General features: G+C 37.7%; 1 protein-coding gene across 1 annotated transcript in view; it reads left to right on the top strand.

Moving 5' to 3' along the window:
• The first annotated feature begins 12,101 nt into the window (after positions 1 to 12,101).
• Positions 12,102 to 26,718, top strand: part of LPA2 (low psii accumulation2) — a 73,914-nt gene continuing 59,297 nt past the window's right edge. The window contains exon 1 of the mRNA XM_089405245.1: positions 12,102 to 12,765. Within this exon, the coding sequence (XP_089261371.1) occupies positions 12,264 to 12,765 (502 nt within the window). The 5' untranslated portion in view covers positions 12,102 to 12,263. The remainder of the gene's footprint in view (positions 12,766 to 26,718) is intronic.

The following is a 26,718-nucleotide window of genomic DNA, read 5'->3' as shown; positions in this document are numbered from 1 at the left end:
AAACCCCCTACAACTCTTGGGGAAAACCAGTTTGAGAGCTCTTCTTTATTTCTGAAAATTGTCTTTTTACAGTGAGAATTATTCAGCAAAAAATCAGCAAGCAAATTTACAACTTATCTCCTTTCCCGTGCCTCACAGCAATCTGAAAATTACAGCAAACAGGACAGCAATAAATGCTGTACGACCTCCGTTTTGTGTGCAGAAAAATCAGCAAACTGCTCCTCGATTTTTGTGCAAAAATCTGCCTTTCACTATGTGCTGAATCAGCTGTACAAATCTGCTCAACTGCTGCCTTGGAATGTGTGCCAAGCTGCTGTCTCCTTCTCCTTCCTGCTCAGAAATCTTTCTTGCTCTCTTGCTCTCCTTCTCCCAATCTGCTCATGAAAGAATGAATGACCTTTTCCTCATTTTCCTCCTTTAATATAACTCCAAGTGACTTTTGGGTGATCCAAGTGACTTTTGGGTGATCTCTAAATCCAATGGCTGAAATAGATTTAGATCAATGGTTGAGATTAAATGCTCATTTAAATCTCACTTTCTATTTTTTAATTCACCCCACTTTAATAAAGACCCACTTAGTCATTTATTTCCAAAGTCACTTTTCCTTTCTAATTTTTCATTGACTTTATAAAAGTCACTTTAAAATTAGACTTAATAACTTTATCACTTAAAGTCACTTTTAAATTAGATTTAACTTTATAAAATTATAAAGTCACTTTAGGAGAAAAATTAAATTCTTTTGGACACTTTTCCCTAGGCCAAAGATCAAACCCTAAGGGAACCACCTGTCCTCCGGTACCAAATTTCAACACCGAGAGGGATCAAATATTTTTTCACTCTATGCTAGTTTGCATATCACAATATGTGATACCTCTTGGGGGTTAGTAGATCCAGAGTAAAGATGGATCTATGCTGGTTTAATTCCCCCATTTAAACAGGCTACATTCTAGGTGAATACCATGGGTCAATACCATGTGCCATTTTGGTGAATACCATGGGTCAATACCATGTGCCATTTTTATTTTTATTAATACTAATATTAGGGTTAATAATGTTTTTTTTGCATGGTATTAATAACAATCTAGTCCATGGTATTTGTCCCATAGTATTTTGCCCATAGGTTTCACATAAATATAACACATTTTTTGAGTGTTCGTAAATATAATGTGACTTATGGAGTAAATATAAAAAAATGTTTTATTTGTTTACCATACCTCTCGTTTATTTATATTTTTATTAATTTACCATACCTCTTTTACAAATATGGTATTTGGCCCATACTATTCACTTAAATAAAACCTCTTTCTTGGGTCTTCATAAATAGAACGAGGGGTATGGACTAAATATAAAAAGAGGTTTTATTTATTTACCACACGTCTAGTTTATTTATATTTTTATTTATTTACCATACCTTTTGAGTAAGTATAAAAAGACGTTTTTATTTATTTACCATACCTCCACTTTACTTATATTTTTATTTGTTTACACCCTTGCATGTATATAAGGTGACTTATGGAGTAAATATACAAAATGTTTTATTTATTTACCATACCTTTCATTTATTTATATTTTTATTAATTTACCATACCTTTTTTATAAATATGGTATTTGGCCCATAGGATTCACTTAATAAAACTTATTCTTGAAAATGGGCGAATGGATTCACTTAAATAAAACCTATTCTTGAAAATGGGCGAATGGAAGGTTGTAACTCCTAGTTTCAAGGGCTAAATTTACCTTTTTTACCCTCTCCCTTAAAATAAGGTGGGTATTTGAGGTGATTTGTAAAAATGTGCTATGATACAAAATATTCGCCCACTAAAAATTTAAAACCCCTTAATTTCGCCAAAGGACAAACATTCGCCCCTAAAATTTTCTATGGTCAGTCATATACCTCCCAGTTCACCATAGGCAATATTCTTAGCAGAGAGGAAACTCAACAAAATCTATGCAGCGACAAAACAAATTTCCAACTGAAAAATGTCACCATCTATAACACCAAGTTGGATCTTTTACTTGTCCTCTTTCTCATGCCCTTGCCAACACAATAGATTTTCAATACAATGATCACGAAGGATAGGAACTTCAACCTCCGGATCTAGGTTCCAGATTCACAATCACATCTTTGAAGCAACAAATAGTGTTTGTACCCACATCTAATCTGATGGCAAGCCCTATACCTCAAGTAGGATCAAATCACCCAAGTTCCATCTTATTTCTACAGTAGCCAACACATCTTGAGTTCATTAACACATATAAGTGCATATCCGATGTGTCCAAAACTGAATCACTACCACTTCCATCTTGCTTCCACCCCAACATAGTCACAACTACCTAAGCAACTCACCTTTGCTTTAGCACCATTGACCTAGATGTCATATGGGTATAGTAAGTGCAGCAGAATCTTGGGCTTTTCAGTCCACACAATTGAAGGATACCCAATTGCATCTTTCTCTCACCCAAGCACAAGCATGGCTACCAAAACGGCTGAGTTGTGCACACAGTAGCACCACTGCCTAACATGGCTACCAATTTGGTCCATCTATGATCTCAATAGGGCCCATGGTAAAAAAGGATTCTGATAGGACTCATTTGGGGTCTCAATAACACTAATGGCCAATGCCACTTAAATTACTCATCTGTGCTCAATCAGCAACAATGGCCATCTTGACTATAAAAAGAGCTTATCTATGCTCTACACAACAACAAATCCAATGAGGTTAGTAATATAGCTCATTTATTTTTCCAGCAACATCAGTGGCCAAAACAACTCAGCTTAGCTAACAACAATAATAGAAATACATGAACTTACTCACCAATAGCTCCCTAATCAATTCAAGTTATGCCAAGTTACTTTTTAGCCACAAATTTAAACTTTAGAACATGTTATCATAGGCTAGCTCACTGGTTAAAAACACTATTGGTGCTCTGTTTAAGTGTTGTGTGTATTTTACCTACCCACCAACACCTCATTTCTGTTTGCTGGGTTAGTGTTTCCATGTAAACTGCTACAACTAAATTTCTCCCTGCCTGGAAGGAATAATTAGGATAATTACTTTTATTTATGAAAACTCCCAAGACAACATGCTTTCAGTTATTCCATTCTCTCCTTCAATTTGAGCTAGGCCATTTTCCTTTTAGCAAATAATGACATTTAAGCAGACTTGCATATGTGGGTCTTACTAAATACACAAGTAGACATCATTAATATATGAAATATTGTTTTGCGTTGTACTCTTGGTTTTCTCGTTTGGTTTATCTGACTTTAGTGAGGTCCTTCTATCTCATAAATGAGATTGATTTCATGTGAAGATGAAGCATAGTATTTAAATGCTTGAATTCAGTTACTAACCAGGTTCTGTAGATTTGCTACAAGTATCACTTCAATTTTCTTCACGAAGACAATTTAAATGGCTTGAATCCAAACTTTTGATGGACTCGAAATGTGGGTTTGGGAAAGGATTGGATGCATCCAACAAGCTAGATCACATTCTGGATTGTAGTGATGGAAATAAAGAGAGAGCACCAACTAATTTGAGTTTGCAGTGGGAAAAAATAAATAATTTTGAAGGCATTGCTACAAAAGTTGGAGGATCAACAAACATTTTTTTTTTTTTTTTTTATTTGGCAATGGCTTGGCAGAAGATACATTTTGGTTAGACAGCTCTATCGAAGACCACGTGAGTATTCTACAAGTCTATTAAAATAACTATATGGTTGGAGATTTCAATCACTTCTAATTTAAAGTGGTTTAACAGTTTGACTGAAAACATGAGAGCCTCTAGAATTTGATAGATAGATTATACATGTTTGGTACAAAAGTGGCTTATGCTTCTAGGTCTCTGGGTGAATAAAGGTTCCTTATCTCATTTGGTGGTGTTCCATGAGTGTTTTTCATCCATCTAGATGTTTTGTATCTATTGTGCATGTAGTAAGATGCACAAAACGTGGAAATGGTTATGCTATTGGAACATGACTGCCTCAACCTCACACCCCCCCACAAACCAAATTTGTTTGGCTAGGTTTTTATTTTTTACTTCAAACCCTACACCAAACCTTTTCAGCTTGCTAGGGTTTAACAACCCTAGTTATCTAAAATATCCAGAACCCTAGACTTGACTGCACATGTGATGAAAGTCATCCTTCATTTCATTAAACCATGTGACTTAGCTTCTTTCACACACACACACACACACGTATATTTCAGTACCCAAGAATTCATATCAGCAATAAGACACAATTTACAGCAAGAGGCTCAGATCTTAGTAACAGTAAGTTTATTTAGTCCAATGTCTTGGATCTGCTAGATCTGTATGTGATCTGTACCCTTTTAATTCTAAAGAGGGACTCGGCCTCTTTTTACTGAAGTGACAGAGATCTTTTTCTTTCAAGGACTGGGAGATTTTTCGTAGTGTCATAATACAACATCATCATATTTTTTTTCTTAGCATATCAGATTATCAAAGGATGGACTCCTTCACGTTTCAAGCTTCAGATTGTATCTGTCAAATCAAACCTTACTTCTGTATAGAGAATTCAAGGAGATATCAGGTCGGCTAAGTGCATTTCGCCAAGGTCTCATGGCTTCCTTATTATGTATAGAACAGAGAACTCTTCATGTTAACACAAAGTTGACTTTTAAGACTTGCTTCCAGATATTTCTTGGTCATAACTTCTTTGTCTACAAGAGATGGTATCATATTATCCTTAAAATAATGTTCTATTTTGTTTTTTGTTTTTTGTTTTGTTTTGTTTTTGTTTTTTTTTTTTTTTATCACATAATATATCGGCTTCCAGGTTTGTAATATGATCATGAAACTTCTTTCAAACTTGAAAGTTTATAACATTACTTCAACAGATTAGCTATGTGACAAAGTATTTAGAAAGGAAGTGTGGTATAAGTAGAAAGAGAGTAAATTATCACCTTCTTCAAGAATTTTTTTTTTCAAAAGCCCTGCAGAATCCAGATGCTGCAATGAGCATGTGAGTATGTCCAACCACATTGAGGAGGGTATTTTGGCACCATGGAATTTCTAGATGGCCATCACGAACATCAATTAGGTGAAACATTCATTACAAAAGATTCAAGGTGTGATTAATTCTGTACAAGTAGCTAGAACTTTGACATCAGATGCAATTATAGGTGATAGCATGAATGCAACTACCATGGTTTAAGGGGTGCAGATGCATAATGAGATTCTCTCTATTCATGGTAGCTAGGTTGTTTCTTTGGTTGATACATTACCACTTATCTCCGAAGGTGCAGTAACAATTGGTAAAAAAAATCCAGATGTAAACACAAACTTATGGGAAAGATGAAAATAAAGTAATTCCTGTTCCACATATTATATATGTCATGGATACAGAATATGGAAATATTTTTTGGTCATTTTCATCTGGTTGTTCACTTGCATCTCACCAAACATTCTCTTATGACAAAAATGATGACAATTCCACAGTGGCCGTTGGTGGAGAGTTTGAAATAGGTTACACAATTGTGAATAGGGGACCGCTTTTTTTTATTCTGTAGAAAAGACTGGAACTCGGATGCCTTTGATAAACATTATGGGGTATAGTATCTTCCAAAGACACCAAAGAAGTTGTTGATAATACACCTTTTACATTACCAGATGGATCACTTATTCTTGGATCTAAAAGAATGAAAACATTTCTTATTGATGCCAAGACTGAAATATCATCCGTAGATATGATTCAGGGTCTTCACTATCCACAAATGAAGAAGACATGATTTTTCATGATAAATTCACGGTTTCTGATGAAAATATTGGTAACAATACAGATTTTGAAACTGTTGTTTTTTCTTCTATAGAATCAATCTTCATCACACAGACATATAATTATTTATTTATTTTTGTTTTTATTTTTTATTTTTTTATCACCGCAAAAGTTCAGTGGAATGTGAGCATTGCAGAAATTGATGCCATTGGTGTTGGTTTTTCTGGGATGATGTCAGAAATAAGTGGTAGATCAGAATATAGTCCTCCTTTCTCTCATTCATATTGGTGAGGTTCCGACATTCCCAAACCTTACTTCGGCTTTGTTGAATATACCCTTGATGGATTCTTAAGGATCACGAGTCATAACTCAGAAACAAGACTTTTTCAATCAGAAATTTTTAATGATCAATTCCTTTAGATTATCCCACAGGGCTTATCAAGATACAAATAATCAACCAGTATTGATACAATGACTGAAGATCTAAATTTTGGATCACAGAGTCATCTTGTTTTCTTCAGTGCATCAGTTCCTTATAGCATTTCTTCCCACATATTGAAACTATTTCAGCAAAGGAAGTTGTTCAATTGCAAGCAATAGGAAGTAGTAGTTCAAGTGCCCGAAGAAATAAGAATTTCTGGATCTTGTCCCCAATTAGAGTATATATACCATATTTTGATAAGTTTGCAACTAGTCCCGCATTCTTCTCTGAAGATAAGAAGACTGTTTTTATCAATGTAATATTAAGCACCAAAGGCATTGATACAGAAAGTAATGAGGATGCCTGTAAGAATGCCTTGAGAACTCTTCTTCAAAAAATGGAGAAGGAAAAAGGTAAATATTTCTCAAATACAGAGATTCGAATTGATGTGAAAAGATTTGAACCATGGATATTTGGGGATTCAGTTCATCTAACGGCTTGGTAACCAAGGCTATGGGAACATGGATTCGCAAGCTTGCGTGCCTTGTTCCTATCTAAATAGCCCGCGCAGAAAACAATGGACTGCTTGCTCTCAAGAATGGGTTTCAGATGCCACCGGAACTGAGTTATATAGACAGTTTATCTCTGACAAATTTGATAGCTTTTGGCATTTATCAAACAGTTCTTAGTAACTGGGAGTGCGAAATTATGGTCATATCATCCATGGGTAAACAAAGCAGCGGGAAATATTATTTGTTAAACCACTTGTCAAGGTCTCTTTTGGATGTGGCAGGTGGAAGGCGTACCTATGGAGGGTGGATGACTGTGAGAGCAGTAGAGAAACACATTTATGTCATGTTGGACTTTGAAGGTCTGGGTAGTTTTGAGCAGACAAAACAAGAAGATATGCTACTATCTGTTCTTAATGAAACCATAAGCAATTTAACAATCTTCAACAAGAAGGACTTCCATTTGGACAAAGAGACAGAAGGAGTCTTTGACCGCTTCCAGAATGGGATCAGCCAGGTTAAGCAGGATAAGGAGAAAAATATCTTCAAGGGAATTAAATTTACTCATGGGTTGGTTATTAAATTTCTATTAGCAAAGAATTTTAGTATGTTGAAGCAAGTGCATAGGGCCTATAAAGTCCCGAAGAGTTGAACCTAGCTTTGATACCAAGTGCAAGGCCTTATCCTAGGGTCTTCTAACAGACCTATTTTCTCTGGAAATTAAATACAATAAGAGGCAATAATTTACTTTCTTACAAGACATTTAAACAATGAAAATTTACCATTTACATTATAATCCTCACAACTTATAGTGAACATTTCATTTCAATAAGTTGCATGAGTAACTTATGCATAGAGGAATACATGTACCGGTGGTTGGAGATGCCTTTGAGCTGTTGCTCCTGCTGAAACGCTCCTCTCGACTACCGACTGGATTTACCTCCTAGCCAACTAGGAAATAATTCCTAGCCCATGAAACCTCCACAGGTTCCTTAGCCCTCCGAGCCCAAGTCCAACCAGATGTAGTGTGTTCAAAATGAATAATTCAGACCAAGATAAACAATATTTCCCTTCTCTCAACTAACCCAAGAAACCTCCACAGGTTCCTTAGGTCTCCAAAATCACAACAATCCTAAAATCACAGCCAACCCAAATCACAGTCAACCCCAAAATCAAAGCAAGACCCCACATGCCCTTTTCTCCCTTCCTCCTTCCCTTTTTATACCCTCCCTCTCTTCTCCACCTCAAGCACCTCTCATTAATGTCATTAACTTCTCCTCCATCCTTACAGTTGACTTCTCTTTGCCCAAGTAAATCTGGGAGTACATTTGGAAATGTGATATGAATATAAAATTGGGAAATTAATGGGAGAGGACCATGTTTTCTCCCAAGTAAATCTGAGAGTACATTTGGGAATGTGAGATGAATATATATATTGATAATTAGATGGAGAGGTCCATGTCTTCTCTCAAGTAAATGTGAGAGTACATTTGAGAATGTGAGATGTAATTAAATGGAGAGGACCATGCCTTCTCCCTAGTAAACGTGAGAGTACATCTGTGAATGTGAGATGTAATTAAATGGAGAGGATCATGTCTCCTCCTAAGTAAATGTGAGAGTACATTTGGGAATATGAGATGAATATATATATAGTTTGAAATAATGGAAGGAGACCATATCTTACCTAAGATTCAATTTGAGAAGGCAAGTTGGGAATTTTAATAAAATATAAATAATGAATGTTATATTAGTAAATAAATTTATAGTTTCCAATTTGAAGGTATTCACCAATATTTCTCAATATTTTCAGGTAATGTAAACATTAATAAAATTTGCATGATAAGATTTAAGTGGGGCATTACAATTGCAACCATTATAACACATTCTTAATATGACAAGCACTAAAATAACCGAAATAGTTCAAGTACTTTAGTACAAGTGAAAATGAACATGAATCATAAACATTCACAGATTAGTTTTACAAATATTCATAATCCATGCATGAAGAATGTGCTGGCCATCATGCTTAATATGTTAAGTAAAATTCCCAAGGCACATGTATACACGAACACCACTAACTCCAATAGTGGAGCGTTGGCGCCACCACTTGCTCCTCAAAAGAACTAGCTCGTCTCTCTAATGCCTTGCGGGAGGAGCCAGAGTGAAAAGTCCTTTGATCATACAATGATGGTATATATATAACTAATGGAGTGATGCTTCACCTCCCTTGTGACTCTTTGACCACCCTCATGACTGTTTGACTTCTTATGACTTTTCGACTTTACATTAGTCTTCATATTATGTATGTGTCTTTTGGACTTCCACTTTACAATACATTTTGAATCAATAATACATAATACGCAATAATGATGTGGCATATGAGGACTCGGGACATGACATGACATGACACTGCTGACATGGCAATGTTAATCCATTCTTGCTGCTCCTTGCTATGTGTCTTCTTGGGAATGCTCTTCTATCCACCTCCATATGACTTAGAGGTAAGGAGTCTTCAATGATATTAAGTCTTGAACTGCGATCGCAAACTAGTGTCCCTTTGCTTTCTCTTGATAAATCAACTTTCGTAATCAACTACAAATATGTCTTTCAACATGTTTCCCTTCTCCATCTCCTTCTTCATCATCCTGCCATGGACTGATACCTACATCTGTAATTTACTCATGGCAAGACGACATTAGTTCAATAAAACCATATTCTTAGATCTTGCATGTTGATCTACTAATTAAGCCATAACCGGGTGTCAGTATGAGGGAGGGGCTCAATGACTATGCAATTGCACAACTTAGGAAATCAGGGGTGAAGCTTGAGCCTTGAGACTATGCAATGCGTAGTTCAGGCTAGATTGGGCAGGCAGATTGTGCAGTTTTGGGACTTAGTGAGTCGAGATGAGAGGGTTTGCACTGTTTCAGCCAACTGCGCAGTTCTTGAAGGCAGAGCAGACTTGGTGATTGCACAACTCAAGAGCTCAAGGGCTAAGCTTGAGCTCATAGACTACACAATGCGCGGTTGGGGCCAGGCTGGAGGGCTGGATTGCACAATTTTGGAGGTCAAGGTTCGGGCTTGGGCACTGAGGCTGCGTAGTGCATAGTCCTAGGAGGCAAGAACTGCGCATTGTGCAATTTCAAGAGGCAGGGTTGTAGCTTGAGGGCTGGAACTGTTCAATGCACAGTTAGGGAGGGTCAGATGAGGCTAAGTTGCTCGGTCATAAAGTTTTCAAAATTTGACTAAGTGTGGGATCAATGAAGCTGATGTGAATAGTGATGAGACTCGATTGTGATCACACACTTAGAACATTTGACGACACAACAACATAGATCATCCAGGACACATGACCAACATACTTCCTCCTGTGTGACAACTTTGTGACGACCTACGACAAGTGCGACGCTAAAGATACACTTTGCGACGACTGTGACGACACTTGTGCGACAATGCTTAAAACTTTGGGAATGAGTGTGACAAATGTTTACATGGTAAGATCAACTCATTTTCACAAAGATAACCCCTTGAAACCACCAAAAAAATCTTATATACATTGTGTGGCACTTAACATGTGGAAATACAACATTTTTCTTTTCTTGCAAAATGGACCAAAACACCTAGAGAAAACACATGGAATGGATTTCAATGTTTGTGAAAAAAATATACGAGGCCAAGGTAGGCTTTGAAATTTGGTGCAGACCAAAATATTGGAGGGTGTTGTAGGAGTGACAATATAATCACATGAAAATTTAATAGTTACAATATAACAAGATTCTTAACCATCAATATTCATCCCTCTTCTATCGTGAATATTAAGAACTTCTAAATAGGCTTTGTTACAATACCATGGCTTATTAATACCACATGTGCAAAAACCATAACTCATTTTAAAATCAAAATATTTTATAAATATTATATTTTAATTTTATAATTTTTTTTTAAAATTAAAACTTAAAACTTACAATATAACAAGATTCTTAACCATGGATATTCACCCCATTTTACCATGGATATTATTAACTTGTAAATATGCTTTGGTACAATACCATGGGTCACCAATTCTTCAAAAATCATAATTCATTTCAAAATCAAAATATTTTATAAATATTGTCCTAAACATTTTGACTATGTCAAAATAAAATAAAATAAAAACTTAATTTTCTTTTTTATGATAATTATCAATAAAACATTTTGGCTAAGTTAAATTACATAAAACTTGATACAACAACATTCAATGTGAAAAAGCTTAAAAATGGGGTCTTGATTTTAGAGAATAATTCATATTCTTATGTGTAAATAAATTGTATTTTCCAAGTTCATATATTTATAAGTTTTAGGACTAATAAGTCATAATTTTAGAAAAGCTATGGATAGGTGAGATATTGACCATAAGGAAAAAGTAAATTAGATTGTAGGGATAAATTGAGTGACTATAATTTAGAAATAGATGATTTATGGAGTGATTTTAAGATTTATGGAGTGCTTTTAGGATTTAGAAAATATATTGCATTTCTTAATTCTACTTATTGTAAGCTGAGGGTAATGAGAACTCATGACCAAATGAATACGAAATAAGACTAAGAGAGAGGAATGAATGTTTATGAAGAGTTGCATGTACAAGATTTTATGAATGAAATATACTTTCAGGTCAATTTGTAATTGTGTGTATGAATGAATGAATGAAGAATTCAAGCATCTTTGTATAATCTAGAATTAGGTGAGAGGAAAATGTTTTGTGCGTGTGTATTTGTTTTGCAAGATAGATAAGAGAAAGCTCTATATAAGTAGAGTGAATTCATGTCAAAGAATTTAAGGAAGGCTCTTATAAGAAAAACAAACTAAGACGTTTTTGCTATCATACTATATATATATATATATATATAAACTAACATAGATCCATTTTAAATTGAGATCTATCAAACAAGGATAAAATCTTTTGAGATGCAAACTTTTTTTAGAGTAAAAAAGGATTCGATCTCTCTTGACGTAGAGATAAAATAAATCTAAAATATATATTAATAATAAAATTTAAAATTTTCATTATCCTAAATTATTATCTTTTATTTTTTTAATATAATTAATAATAAATGAATAAAAAAATTTAATTAATTAAAATATTGTTTAAATTTATTTTGAATTAAAAATAATTATTTCATTATTTTGAAATTATAATTAAAAAATTATTTAGTTAAACCTAACGAACTTCAATAAAAAAAACATAAAATATTTAACCTTTGCGTAACGATTTCGTAACTTAATTTTTTCAAAATAAAAAAATATAGCCACCTAAAATTATCTTCAAATATATAACGAAAATGTGAAGAAGTGCAATTAGATTGGCAATGCAGACAGTGACCATCATTTCGTAACGAGACAACGACGACGGCCTCTGGCGCGCTTTGTAGGACGAAAAGGCTTGGATGAGGTAAGTGCCGATACGGGATAGGATAGACAACAACTTGTTGAAGATTATTACAAAACCTGAATTGAAAGGAAGAAAATGGCAGGGTTGATTCATCAGCATGGCCAAAGTACGCTAGAATAGTGCATTTCTATTTCTTGGCACATAAATTTCATCAACTTATTATAAAGTCATGGGGACTGCAATGCCCTCTGCTGCCCTTCCCCTTTTCTCCAATGGTAATAGTAATGCCTGTGTCATTAGATTTGTTGTGGTAAATTCTCCTTTTCTGACTTTGCATTCAACTACTAATTCTCCTACACAGAGGCTACTGAGAATACCCAATTCAAATGGGTCCTGCAGGAAATGGAGAATCCTGGCTGCTAATGATTCGGTAGCTGATGAGAGCACCGCCTCTGTTGACGAGCAGACCAAAGAGAAAGATGCTTTGCCTAAACAGTCAAGTGGTAGAGGATTTGGGCCATTGCCATCTTCAAGGAGGAAGGAAGGCAGTGATAATAAGGTCTCCAATGACAGAGGAAACAACCCCATAGTTCGCAGGGCACCTCCGGAAAGGCCTCTTATTGCTCCCGAAGGAGACCCACAAGCCCAACAGTATGAAGGTGTTTTTGTTCTTTTATGGGCTGGCCTCGGAATTCTCATTCTTGTGGAGGGTATTCTCTTGGCTGCATCAGGTTAGCCTCTATCCAAATCCATCCTCAATTACACTGTGAATCCTTATCAATTGAAAAACAAGATTATTAAATGAGAATATAATCCACTTAATCGGTATAACTCTGAAAAGATAGGGATTGATATATGCAAATCTTCTGAAGTCAAGAAACGCGAACAGGATTTATGGGATGTCATTAAAAACAGACCATGTAGTAGTTTTTTATGTGTTAGTAGGAACCCTTTTGAGCCATGCCCTCGCGGATGAAACGTTTGGCCTAAGAGCTATGTCCCAAGGGTATTTATCCAAGGACTTGCACCTGTTCTTGTAAGCGTGCTTAGGACAAATCATTTGTGCTTAGTGAACTATGAGATATCACAAGTTAATACTACAAATTGGTCGCATAAGCATGCCAACATGTTCTACCTGGGTCTCTGAAGAAAAGGAAATTGATTTACCACTTGCCAAACCCGCTTGACGATAAAGAATGTGAGGTGTACATCATTACATAGCTGTATAATATATGCAATTTATTGTGTTAGAAGTTAAAGTTTATTGAAAGGCTCCGTGCGGCTCACTGTTGGTTCATTTCTTACTAAACTAAGGGCTTCAAATTTGTATCTTGGTTTTTTTAGAGACCTTCTGCCTATCATACAATTTGAGTGAGTTCTGTTATACTATTACTCACAAACTTATTTAAAACAGTAAAAGTACATAGAAAGCCTCCATTGTATAGCAATGGATAAGGCCCAGTGTCGGTTAAGGATAACTACGACAATTGGGTAAATACAAGTCCCTATGTGAGCTTACAGGTCACCATACTTAGCTCATAGGGAAATGAAGTGTTGGAAAAGACAAACTTCAACACCTTCCCTTAAGCGAAACATAGGGAGATCAAAGAAAAAAGAAAACACAAAGAATGGGTCCTGGCAACAAGTCTTGATTAGGTACCCATGTACAAACTCTCATAAGCAGAGAAAGAGAGAAAAACCCGTAGGAACCGCCCCCCCCCCCAAAGAGAGAGAGAGAGTGATGACAATGCTCAAATTTTCATGGAGCTAAAACTATAGATACCATAATGATCTACTGAATGGCAAAAACATAGGCCTACTCCAATGAAGTATGGAATGCTGAAGTACCAAAAATCTGAAAATGATAGCCATGAAACTTCAATGAGGTCGGTTGATTTATGAAGTAAGATTGTTGCAAAGGCACAAGGGTGGAAAATACTGTCAACTTCTCCCAAAAAGCTTCAGAAAAATAGGCGTTGGTAAAGAACTAGAACAAGGCTTCGAACGGAAGCAACAACATCAACCAAAAAACAACCAATGAGGCATGTAAATATGGCAAACTCAGCTCAAATGTTGTGCAACAACACTCCTGAAGTGGTTTGAACACCGTCACCATCACACTGATCAAACAAAAAATGACCACTGTCAACAAAGCAATGACAACATCTGTCACCATCGAAGACACCCCTAAAACACACTTGAGGGAATAGTGGCAGTCAATAATGACCAACTGATGAGTGGTGATATGAAGTCTTCAAGCATTGGTTCAAATGACGCCATGACTATCCATCGATCCATCCACGATTGATCCTTATGGTTGGCATTGGTCCACGATTCATTCTTTCACATCTGTTTTGAATCGATCTGAATGTTGGAATCCAAATTGACCAAGAATGTTGGAACCTGGATGATTTCCTTTGATGAGGATGTGGAAATGCCTCAAGCTTTGCTTTTGCAGATTCAAAGCTCGATGGCGCAACATTTTCATCTGGAATGACATTAACAACGATGTCATCAACACAGTTAAGAGGAACATTTTCTTCAAACACCTCACAAATGGATGTAGGTGATGAGGCAATAACATGATAGTATCCAAGACCTGTTCTTGATGTTTGCACTATAGAGTTAATAGGATCAACAATTCCCTGTCCATTCTTCCCAAGTCCTCCGATATATCCCATTTTGCTCAACAATCAGGATCCAATACCAATAGTATGTTTTATAAAAATAGGTGCAACAATAACATGTGATGATTCATGATCATCTGTATCAACCATCTGACAATCAACATCGTCAAGTGTGGAAGAAGGAGAGCTTGGAAGCTCAACATCAAGTGTCCTCTTCTGACATTTCTGAAGACGATTAACTTCCATTTCAAGTTGCTGCTTAGACTCTTGTAGCTTCTGAATGACCTCATCTTTTTTAGTCAACTGTTGTGACAAAGGTTGATGTTGTTCCAACATTGTTTTTTTAAGCAATCAATCTCCATAACATGCTGATTGTTTTGCTCTTCCAATTGCTTTTTCAAATTTGAGTCAGAAAAAGACTCAACTTCTTCCTGCAAATCATCAAGGAGGTTCATCTTCTCTTGGAATTCATCTGCAAGCATCTGGAGATATTTTCCCATGGTTGATTCTAAATGATCAACCTTTTGGATTTTCTCAACTACTAATGTTTGCAACCTATTTTTAAGAGTTGCATTTTCAGCTTGCAAAAACAACTACCACTGATTGTAATTGAAGGACTTCTTTACGAAGTTCATCTGCAGCCTTCTTCTCACGGAGCTCCTGCAACCTTTTACCCATCTTCAAAAATTCAAGTTGGAAAATGTACTAGCCACGAAAGCTGCTACAAAACAATGCTGATGATGGCAACAAAAGTTGCTTTACACTTACAAGAATGACACAAATGAGAGCAATCTAGGAAAATTTACATGACTAGCCAATAATGAAGGTTTTCGTAACAAAAACCAAATACATGAAGCAACCAGACATATGGCTATACTCCATTGGACATAGTTTTTATATGATTTTAACCTTTCAAAAAAATCCTGAAAAGTTTTGGAATGATGTCCTGGAATGTTACCCACAATCTAACAATGCCAAAAAATAAATTCACCTTCAAAATTTATCTACCACAAATATGGGAAGGGTTCACCAAACCAAAGCAAATACTACAAGATATCTGTGAAGCCCTCGACCACTCATGGAAAATGCGACAAGGCAAAGCTTCCAATTCGCTGTTGATGCTCCTGGTGAGTTATCAAGCCCGAAACTAAGGCGCAGAGGAGCAGAGGGAAGAGAACAATGTTCTCTTAAACTAGAGAATTCCACTTAACAGGACGATTAAGTCTTCACCGAGAGGGGCAAAAATGGAGATAAAATATTATCGTTGGAGCTAGTTAATGCAATTGTGTCGATGTCATCTGCTTTCAACCCGAAATTGACCCGATTTGGATCGCCCAACCAACATCTGGTGGCCGCTTGTCCCTGTAAATAATCGATGGCCTTCACTGGTGGTTAAAAATGGAGATCTATACAAGCCGCCTCTCTATAGTCCACCACCCTTGCCAGCGAATGACCACAGAGTGGAAAGATAGAGTGCTACCGCTCCCACATCACCAATAATGCAAGCGGTCAACTTGAATAGAAGGACTATGATTTCCACCTCCTCTGCCTTGAATAACGCAGAGATATGACCAGCTACTTAGATCTATCCAAATAGTAGCAGAGATTTAAACACAAACAATGATCACAACAATAAAAAAGGCGTCATCCACAAATCCAATCTATGGCCTAGCGAGCCATGCTGGTGTGCATGAATACTCTCATGCAATGCTACTTGTAGAGAAGTCAAAGCACGTTGAAAAATCCAAAATAATGCCCTGCATTGTCCACAAGCGCTACAACGATACTCATCACGATCCCTGTAGATGCTCGATCCGTTGAAATTTCTTGAGGTCAGCATAGCAGAAACAACCAGTGGTCGTCCTGAACCAAGTCGTAGGCGTGAAGCCCCACAAAATCTATGGATCCCACCTTGAGAATCAACAAAGAAACCCTATGAAGCATATCGATGCAATTTAGGTGCATCATAACGGTTCTCTGAATCAACAAGCGCTGGTTCTGATGGCAATAACGGCTGCGCTAGATGTTTCCACGCTGTATGATGCGTTGCTCCTCTAGTGGTTTTAAGAAACATGAATGGAGGAAAACCAAGGGTGCTAGAGATGTGCCCAGAACCCTCACATGATAAGCCCTCAATTAAGTAAGAACCTTCCTTCTTCTAAGTTAGATTTGAGTGGAACGCCACGATTCAAGCATCATTCCAGCGGTGATAGCACATTCTAATGATCTGAGGAAGAACAGTACCACAACCTCTTCGAAAACCATAAACCCATCACATCAACGAGATCCAATTGCCTCATAATTAGAACAAAAGAAAATATCAAGATCTACAGTAGATCAAAACCAGACCACATTAAAAAATAAAACTAAAAACTCAACAGCGCAAGCATCGCCCGCTCTGATACCATGTTAGAGTATACTATTACTCACAAACTTATGTAAAAGTACATAGAAGGCCTCCATTATATAGCAATGGACAAGGCCTAGCGCCGGATAATGATAATTACGACAACTGGGTAAATACAAGTCCCTATGTGAGCTTACAACTCACCATACTTAGCTCATAGGGAAATGAAGCGTTGGAAAAGAACATATGTTTCTTTGTAAGAGGTTATAGGTTTGAGTCTAGAGGGATGGAGTGTGAGTACGTCCATAGTTTTTAGCAATCAAATCACTACGTGGAAATGGCTCTCTTGTCCCATAAACAAAGAATTCTCGTATATCAATTTGGTGTCTGACTTAGCCATGCCCTTTTTTTTATAGGGTAAATTGTATTTCCTTCTAAGTACAAGATAATACTGAAAAATCGTACGCTGATCTCTCACTAGGGAGGCTGGACCAAAGCCAAAAGTTCACTCTCTGTAGAGAGGCAAAAGATAATAGAGTACTAAGATAGTCAATTTAGTATACAAAACCTGAAAAACTAACCTAACCATCCTTGGAAGTGGACAGTAGGAAGAAAAAACCAATAGAATAGAAGCAAGACATAAACTAAGTAGAGGGATTAGAATCCATGGATGCAACCTGGATGGGATCTTTGTTGTCACTTGGAATGCCTTTGGCTAGGGGTGGGATGCCAAGGTGTTGTTCAATGTGCTCCATTTGTCGATCGAGGTCCTTCATATGGTGATGCAGATGCTCAAGTGAATGGAGAACATCCGCCGGATGCTTGTGTCAGTGCAATAAGGCTCTACGAAGGAGGAACTTCATGTGTCAATATAAGTCAATTGTGTGCATATATTGGTTGAAGTGTCTGTGAGTGTGCCCAATGTCTAGTACCCAGTTTACCATCTCAACAAGTACCTTTGTGTCCGAGAGTTGGAGTTTGTGAGAGGTGCCTTCCACCTTAGCATGGGTTAGTTCCTCCTAGATGGGGCTTGATGTGAGTTAGCGGAAACGGGCAATAGTTTCCTCTATGTGATGGTGCATATCTGTGTTTCCTTTATGGGCCGACTCTTGATAGTAAGCTGCACCCCTGTGGACATGGGTGCATTGACAAGGCATGGAGGAGGAGTGAGAAAGGAGAAGAAAGAAGAGGGCCAGGGTAGCGAAGATGAGAATTGTAGAAAATTGGGGGGGGAGCACGTAACAAGAACACAGGGAAGAGTGACAACGCTACAAGAACCACAACGAAGGGAAACCTCTAGCAACATCCAAAGCAGGAGGGAAGGGATTCAGTCAGAGAGAAGCATAGCGGAAATGATAAAACCCACCTGAGAAAAGGACTAGCAACTAAGGTCACAACAAAACAGAGAGATAAGCACAGAAGGGACAAGAAATCAAAGAACAAAAGAGGGAGCACAGATCTAGAAAAGAATGCCAGGCTAGGAGAAATCCAACAAAGCTGTGTCCAAAGCCTTCTGCCAGTAGGAATGAGTGTATGAACTCTAATTGCTTAGGAGCCTAGGTGCAAGGGTGGCTGGATGACCGTCTGACCTACAAGAGGAAAGCAAGTGCAAAATGAGCTTAAAGATGAAGGAAATATGGAAATTATGGTTTGCACTACAGTGCCATAGGGAAAAAGGAGGAGCCACTCCATTGAAATGGTAGCTTTTAAATAGGTGATGTCGTTTTTTGCCAAGCTAGAACGTGGAGGAGTAGGTCAATAGAGAATGACAATTGTAGCTGCTACAGGCCACTGTTGGTGAGACAGATTGGTTGCATTGGCCACCATCTACTGCGAAACTAAGCTCGGTCTGGGTGAGAATGCATGAAGCCATGGCCAAAATGACCATCGGCTAGTACTTTGCATGAGTGGAGTCCCATCTGACATACTGTTTGCATGACATACAATGAAGGTCTAACTGCGGGGTGCTCAAAGTATTCAGAATGACAGTCTGTACACGGCTGGAGTAATACATTCTTATTTACCATGGGGGTGTGCTGCCACGTCCCATGGTCCTTTGGCCTGGTGGGATGGCGGCAGCCCCGTCCACCCCCTCGTATCGGAAAGCACCCGGGGACTTAGCCATGACCTTAAAAATATATTATTATTATAATAAATATGCAAACCTTAATTTATTAATTATATGTAATCAACACACAAGGTGAGTTTGTAAGTGTTTTGATCTATAATATATCTTTATAAATTGTTCATTTGATTCTGGGTTTCTTCACATGTTATAGGAGCAGTGACATGCTGACTCCTGGCCCCTGGAATTGTGCCGAAGTGGGTGTGGAGTAAAGAGCATTGGTGTTGGAGTGCTGTAGGTGAATATGTGCGAGTGGGCATTGTGTGATCACCAACCAGTAAATGGTGAAATGTCTGACATGGTTTAGAGGCTGCTGAAATGTGGCGATTGGCAGCAGTGAGCAACTATATTTCGTTGTGTTAGAAGTTAATATTTAATTTAGGAATCTTACGCAGCTTGTTAGTGACTAGACAATGTGATCCTCCCATCCCATGTTACTTGGGAGCGGGAGCGACCATTTTCAGAAGCTCCCGGTTTGGGAGCGAATCTGGGAGCGATTTTTTAAAAATATATATATTTTTTATATTTTTTAATTTTTGATACATATATGTCAACAAAAACATGTAGAATGATGAATTAGACATAAAAAAACATTAAAAAACATAGATTGATCATTGAACCATATCACATCAATCATCTAGAAATTATAATCGTCATCAACCATGTCCACAAGTTAGTAAAATACATATTACAACTGCAACATATTGAGTCTTATAAATCATGATTCATCAAATTCAATATTAAAGTTTCAACTTCAAGCTTTCAGAATTGAAAATTCAATAAAATTTATCATCATTGATCACCAAAGTTGTACTTGTAAGCTAAGTTTAACCATTACAAGAAGTAATATCGAAGATATTTCTAAGTCCTAACTTCTAACTGTTAACATGATATGAAATGTTAAAAATTTATAAAATGAAACATGAATAATGAGATGAAATGAAACAACTTTGGTCTTTCACAAAGCATCATATTCATAATTCACAATCATTACCAATGAGTTATAATTGCCAAGGGCCAACTTCAAACTTCAAATTTTCATTGTCACAGTGATATAATGTTTACAAAAAATATCATTATGATATGAAAGAGTCAAGAGTCAAGGACTCAAAACTCAACAGTTATGAAAACTAAAGTCTAATAGAAACTAAAAAAGACAACTAAACTGTAAATCTACATGTGGCCCTTGCCACGAGAGTCTCCAGGAGTATAAGCAGGTCGTGGTGGTCTTCTAGGAGTCTCCCGCACAGACCGACGACCAGAACTAGAACCTCCACGCGAGGGTGTAGATGGAGGTGGCGACAGCAAAGGAACAAGACTCGGACCTCGAGCACTGCTACTGGATGGTGGAGGTGGAGGTGGAGGTGGCATGGTTGCTGCTTCATTTTCATCCCTTACAAGTTCCTCTTCTAGTTCTTCAATATGTACAATGCCATCCTCCAAATTTTCATCCTCTGGGTGATTGTCCCAAATTTTATATGTGGGATCCTCATTAGCCTGATCACAGTAATGACTCAACAACCTCAAGTTGTAGTGCACATAAACCAAGATTTCTGCTCGGTTTTCATTGATTCTGTTTCTTTTCACATTATGTATATAGCTGTAGGTGCTCCAACACCTCTTTGCAGAAGAAGAATTTACAACCTGTGAAAGAAATTTTTTTGCCAATTTTGGCAAAAGTCCGTGGCCGCCATATGTTTCCCACCATGTGAGAGATTCAAATTTATCTTTGTCGTCCATTGCATGGAAGTTACCATACAAACCAGTGCCACTGAAGTATCTGCCTATTTCAAGGCGCACAGCTGCACATTCCTCCCTGTCAGGTACCAACTTTTCTAATGCTTCCAAATATCCTTTAGTTACCTCTTGATCTAAATGGGGTTTGGTCCTAACCCCACCCCCTGCTGCAGGTTGGCCCAACCAAGATGTAGAGTAGTATTTTGGCGTAAGGATATACGCCAAGCAATGTAGTGGAAGGTTAAGCCTATTCCACCGTTCACACACACAATCATGAATCAGTTTGTACAAGTTGGGATCTCTATTATGAACAATGTCTTTTATTTCCCCCAACATGGTATCCATTTGCTCATACACCTCGCCAATCACTGGTTTGCCTGTATCTGCAAACCAAATCATGTGATAAATTGGCTTGGTGAAATCCAATACCTGCCTCACACTTGTCCAAAACTGCCCATCAAGAGCGGCCTCTTCCACCATTTTAAAACCTACCATGTCAGCTACATTTGTAGCCCTTTCCTTTAACACCTGCCAATGTGGACTTGATACCATGCTAGCTAATGCCTCTCTTACCTTCAAAGGGCGCCTGAAGGTGAGGTAATAGCTACCAAATCTAGTCCTCGCAATCTTCAGCAACTCCAATCTCGAGTGACTGCGGAAAAGGCCATGGGTATTGCTATGATTTGTAATAAATTTTATCATTTGTTTGCCTTTCTTGTACAAATTACCAATCCATTGGTATTGTTCATTTTTGTTTTTGACAATATCATGCAACAGAAGGTTCAATGTGTGAATCAAACATCCAGACCAAAATATGTTCGGGTATTTATCCTCAATAATTGCTTCCGCTGCCTTACAATTAGGAGCATTATCAGTGATGACTTGGATGACATTGTATGGGCCAATACGCTCAATTGTTTCAAGTAATGCTTCTGCAATGTTGATGGCGGCCTTGAACTTGTCTGAGTAATCATGTGCAGCTAGAAAGATGGGACCACTAACAGAGACAGCAAGAACACTTATCAATGGCTTGCCTTTTACATTTGTCCATCCATCAGATACAATGGACACCCCATGGTCAGTCCAAGAACTTGTCATTTTATTCAAAGAATGTGATATTTTTGCTTTTTCATGATCAAGGCCAACGGTTCTTGCCTTGTCATACCCAGGGCTCTTGTATCCTTTAGGGGCATCATTTATGGCAGAAACCATTTCGTGCCAATAAGGTGAGCGTAGAACATTGAATGGTATCCCACATGCATAGAGAAACCTGTAAACTTTTGAATCCACATCATTCCTACACCCCTCATCAAGGAAACCTGATATGGTTCTACGCCTTAAAGATGATGACCCTGTGCCTCCATGTCCATATCCACTGCCTTGGGAGGATGCTGAAGGAGTTCTTTGTGATTGTGAGCTTGGTTCAAAGAAACCCCTTGATTTTTTTGTTCTGTATTGGGCTTCCTCCTCTTCCCTTATGTATTTGGCTCTATCTGCTGTTGACACCGCTGTACAAGTTTTGATTCCTATTTGTTTCTCTCCATCCCATGGCCTTTTTCCGCAGAGGTGTCTTCTAGCACGGGTGTATGAACCTGTGTAATCAATGTTGCAATGGGGGCAATGAAATTTAGTGGTTCCACCCCCTCTCCCTGTTTCAGCCCTGTGAACATATTTCCACAATGGAGTTTGGTCTTGTTTAGTTTTTTGAGGGTCATGTTCACCCTCCTCCAGCTCCTCCTCACTGGGGTTTTCACCCATTTTACTTTCTCCGACTTCTTCATCCCCCTCTTCAGTTTGGGGCCCCCTCTGTTTCCTACTCTCCAGCACCATAATAACCATAAAAGGGACCAGGAAGAGGAAAATGCCAATAAATATAGCCAGGTCCATGGTGTTTGATGTTTGTAGGGTTTTGATTCTTGAATCTGCAAATTAATTTAATTTATTGGGATTAATTAATTTAATTTATTAATTTAATTTATATACATGATCTTTAAACTCAAACAGCTAAATTAAATTAACTAAATTAACTACCTAACCAGCTAAACTAACTAAATTACTAAGTTACCTCTGTAGGCTTGCTCCTCGCTCCTTGGCACTTGCTCCTCGCTCCTCAGCACTTGCTCCTCGCTCCTTTGCTCTTGCTCCAGCTCCAAACTCAAGCTCAATGAAGTTAGAATGAATTTTTTTTGGCCCATTGGGCTTATAAAACCAAAATTTTTTTCTAAATTTTTTTTATTTTTATTTTCGGGTCCGGCGGATTTTATTTCCGCCGAACCGCTCCCGGAGCGATTTTTAATGTTCGGGAGTGATTAGGGAGCGATCGCTCCCGAGCATTAAAAATCGCTCCGGGAGCGCCGGAGCGATCGCTCCATATGTCGCTCCCTAACAGACCAGGGAGCGCAATTTTTTTTAAGGGAGCGTGCTCCCGCCCGGAGCGCGATTCGGGAGCGGGTTCGGGGGGGGGGGGGCGCTCCCCCGCAACATGGCTCCCATCACTTCGAATCATCACACAAGATGAGTTTATGCTATGTTTTAATTTATAATATCTTTATGTATTTTGTGCCATTTCATGCTGTGTTTCATCCCACAATATGCTAATAAAATTTCATTCAAATCACTGTGAATCAATAAATTTCGGAAGCTCTTTCTCATGCCAAGAGAATTTTTTTCTCCCCACGTTTTAAAAACTCTTTGAGAAAAAGCTTCCTATATGCTTGGCTGGAAATTTTAGTAGTGCATTTAACTCCCTGCACTTATTATTGACGCATCAAGTGTTTAAGCTTGATTTGGTTATTATTAGAGAATCCCTTGGGATATCTGAAATTGATCTCCAAAGTCTGCTCGCTACTTCTACCTCATGATCTGATGGTCTTGCCTCAACCCTTATTTCATGGAGGTGAAAAGAGGAAAGTTGGTGTAGTTGACACCTGAGTACCACATAAAAACCAGAAAAGGTGTATTGGTGTTCGTAATGTGTGTATCAGTTTTACTAAAGGTTTAGTTTTTCATTCTGATATTGGGTGGACTCTTTGGTGCCAAAGCTATTTGTCTTTCCCTTGTAGTTTTTTTGCTGTTTGAGGTGTTGATGGCTGTACCATCTCAGCTATGCCCCACTTTCTTGTCAACTTTAAACACATTTACTTTGATTGGTAAGGGTGCTAGTGTAAAATGACATGCTAGAGTTTGTACTGATGCTGGCATCACTACCTTCTTTACTTTCTTGGGGAGGGCATTGACTTTTGGATGTTAGGAGCAGTGTTACATTAATTGGTTATATACCACGAGTCATTCCCAAGCTGAAATAATGGCGATATTTCAGTAACTATAGCGATAATATGGAAATTATGGCCTTATAACCAGATCTTGGTCTTTTAACTTTCATTTTGCAAAAGTGACTTAGGGGATTGAGCTTTGAGGATACCGTGGCCATTTTTGATCATACAAACAACGGGAAATCTGCCATTTTTGTTGCCATGATTCATCTCATGAGATATCTTTATTTTTGTGCAGATGTGATTCTGTATCATCCTATCAGGACTGATGACTCAGGACATATATCATATTTCTGTATTGATGTGTGGTGTACTACTTGACATCTTATACATTGTATATTTCAGTTTTATTTTCATATTTATGTAGCAATGTGTTTGTATCTTTGTTTGATGTTGTTGTCGCTTTAGATGTTTAAAAAATTGAAAAAATGATTTTTTTTTGTATTTTTTTCTTTTAATTTTCCCAATATCTTCCTATAATTTATACTATTTTCCCTGATATTGCCGAAAACTTTCATTCTGGACTGTTCAGTAAATTCATCAAGACGATAAATGTAACATTGCTTAGGAGCGATACATCTTCTTCACTGGGATTTTGGCCATACCCAAAATTGCACAGCATGTTTCCAAAGCCACATACTTTTCTTCACATGGCATCTTCATACATACAACTGTTTTGGGACCCTATTGAGGTTGATTTCAAGCGATGACACTCTTTTTTATTGGTAGCTGTAAAGCGTTCAATGACACCCTTCTATCTTGCAGCCATATTTTGTGTTCTATGCTTTTAGTTGACTTCAATTTCTTATCTGTTGCAGAAAGTAGCAACAAAGCTGGATATACTATAGATCATATTCAACAGTCCAATTGCTTTCTTCCTTTTCAGATTTCTGTCATTTGAGAGCTTTAATTACAGGATACTAGGGTTATGGGCCTAGGTTTCTGGTGTTACTTGGATCTGCCATTCGCATTCAGCCAAATTGGCATGTATGTGTGGTACAACTTCCAGGAATATGCTTTGACCATTGAACAGCCTGCAATAACAACCACCTTAACTGCTTAATCAAACTAAGTTCATAATTCCAGAGAATTAAGTTCGTAATTGAAATTCATCAATTTTCCTATTGAAGTTCCTGAAAAATTTAGCTTCTTGTTGGCAACTTTTATGCAAAAATTTCCTCCTATCAAATTCAATTTATTGGATCTTTAATATTCTATGAGATTTTAAATGAGATAAGGCAGATCACGTCTCGTGTGAAAATTTCTAACACGAAATTCTACTGCAGTAACTGATATATTTCTCCTACTTAAATAAGTTATTTACAAAACCCTTTAGTAAATATCAAAATAAATTCTACTGCAGTTGTCACATAATAGCATAGAGAAAATAACAGTGATATACAAGCACAAAAATCAATCACATCAACACAGTTATTTTTGGACAATTGTCCTTTAGAAAAACCCAATGCGGGAAAACCGGTTCAGTAGATGAAGGTTTATTTATTATTCTTCAGCAACAATTTCTTTACAAGGAATGATTTTACAGAATATGGAGACACATCTGAGAGAAACACCTAAGACAATTTTTTCCTTTGCTCTGGAGAAATTTTGACACATTGGAGACCCTTCAGCCTTCACTGCGTCATCCTTGCGTCACTTCTGTGTGAGGCCTACCACCTCTATATCACTTCTGTGTGAGGACTGTGTCCTTTGTTGCGCTCTCTCTCTGATCTCCCTTTTCGTTGTTCCTCTGATGCTCTGCGTCACCTCCTCCTCAGTCTTTGACTGATGCTGATGCCCTCCTCTTCCTTCACCTTGCAACTCTCCCTCTGAAATCGAACTCCTTCTCCTTGAGAATCGATTTTCCTCTGGTTACTGAGTATTTGCCCGGTGTATCTCCAAATGACTCTCAAGTCTTCTCTTATACTTTTCCTATTGATGATTCAACGACCGAGATTAAGTCCCTAATCAACGGCTAAGATTGAAACAGATTTGATCTTCATCTCTTAGAAGCTTCTCACCCATATTTCTATTAATATCCATTAATATTTTTATTTTCCTAAGTTTAGACTTAGGAACTTAGGAATCCCATTAAAAATATTAATTATTTTAATAACTCACAATCTGGGTGGAATTTTTCCAAACGATTTATGGGTCTTGGAGATCTCATGTATTCTAGGCCCTCCACAAAATTTCGGAACTAGAGCACATCCGATGCTACCCAAAATCAACACTCCTTCTTAGCGAGGAATGTGCTCTAGCAATACTTCCCAACAAAAGTATCACATTGATCCTCGGCCTCCGTCCTCTGCGCTACTGATGCTCGGCCTGCTGCCCTTCATCTACTGTGTTGCTGATGCTCGACTTGCTGCCCCTCATCTACTGAGCTGCTGCACCCTGTACTGCTGCCCATGACCCTGCCCCTGTCATTGCTACATATGTATTGCAGCTTCCTCTGAATATGTTGCATCATACTGCCCATAGCACTGCCACTGCTAATTGCTGCACTGCAACTCCTTGTACTATCCGCTTCTTCTACTGAAATGGATTCTCAATCGTCCCCATCTTCTCCCTGA

The sequence above is a fragment of the Pinus tabuliformis genome, chromosome 2_2 (assembly GCF_031772625.1).
Source record: "Pinus tabuliformis cultivar Carrire ecotype Pingquan chromosome 2_2, CPIR1, whole genome shotgun sequence".
Classification (NCBI taxonomy): Eukaryota; Viridiplantae; Streptophyta; class Pinopsida; order Pinales; family Pinaceae; genus Pinus; species Pinus tabuliformis.
Note: the sequence above shows the minus strand (reverse complement) of the source record. Positions and strands in the feature narration are given on the sequence as shown.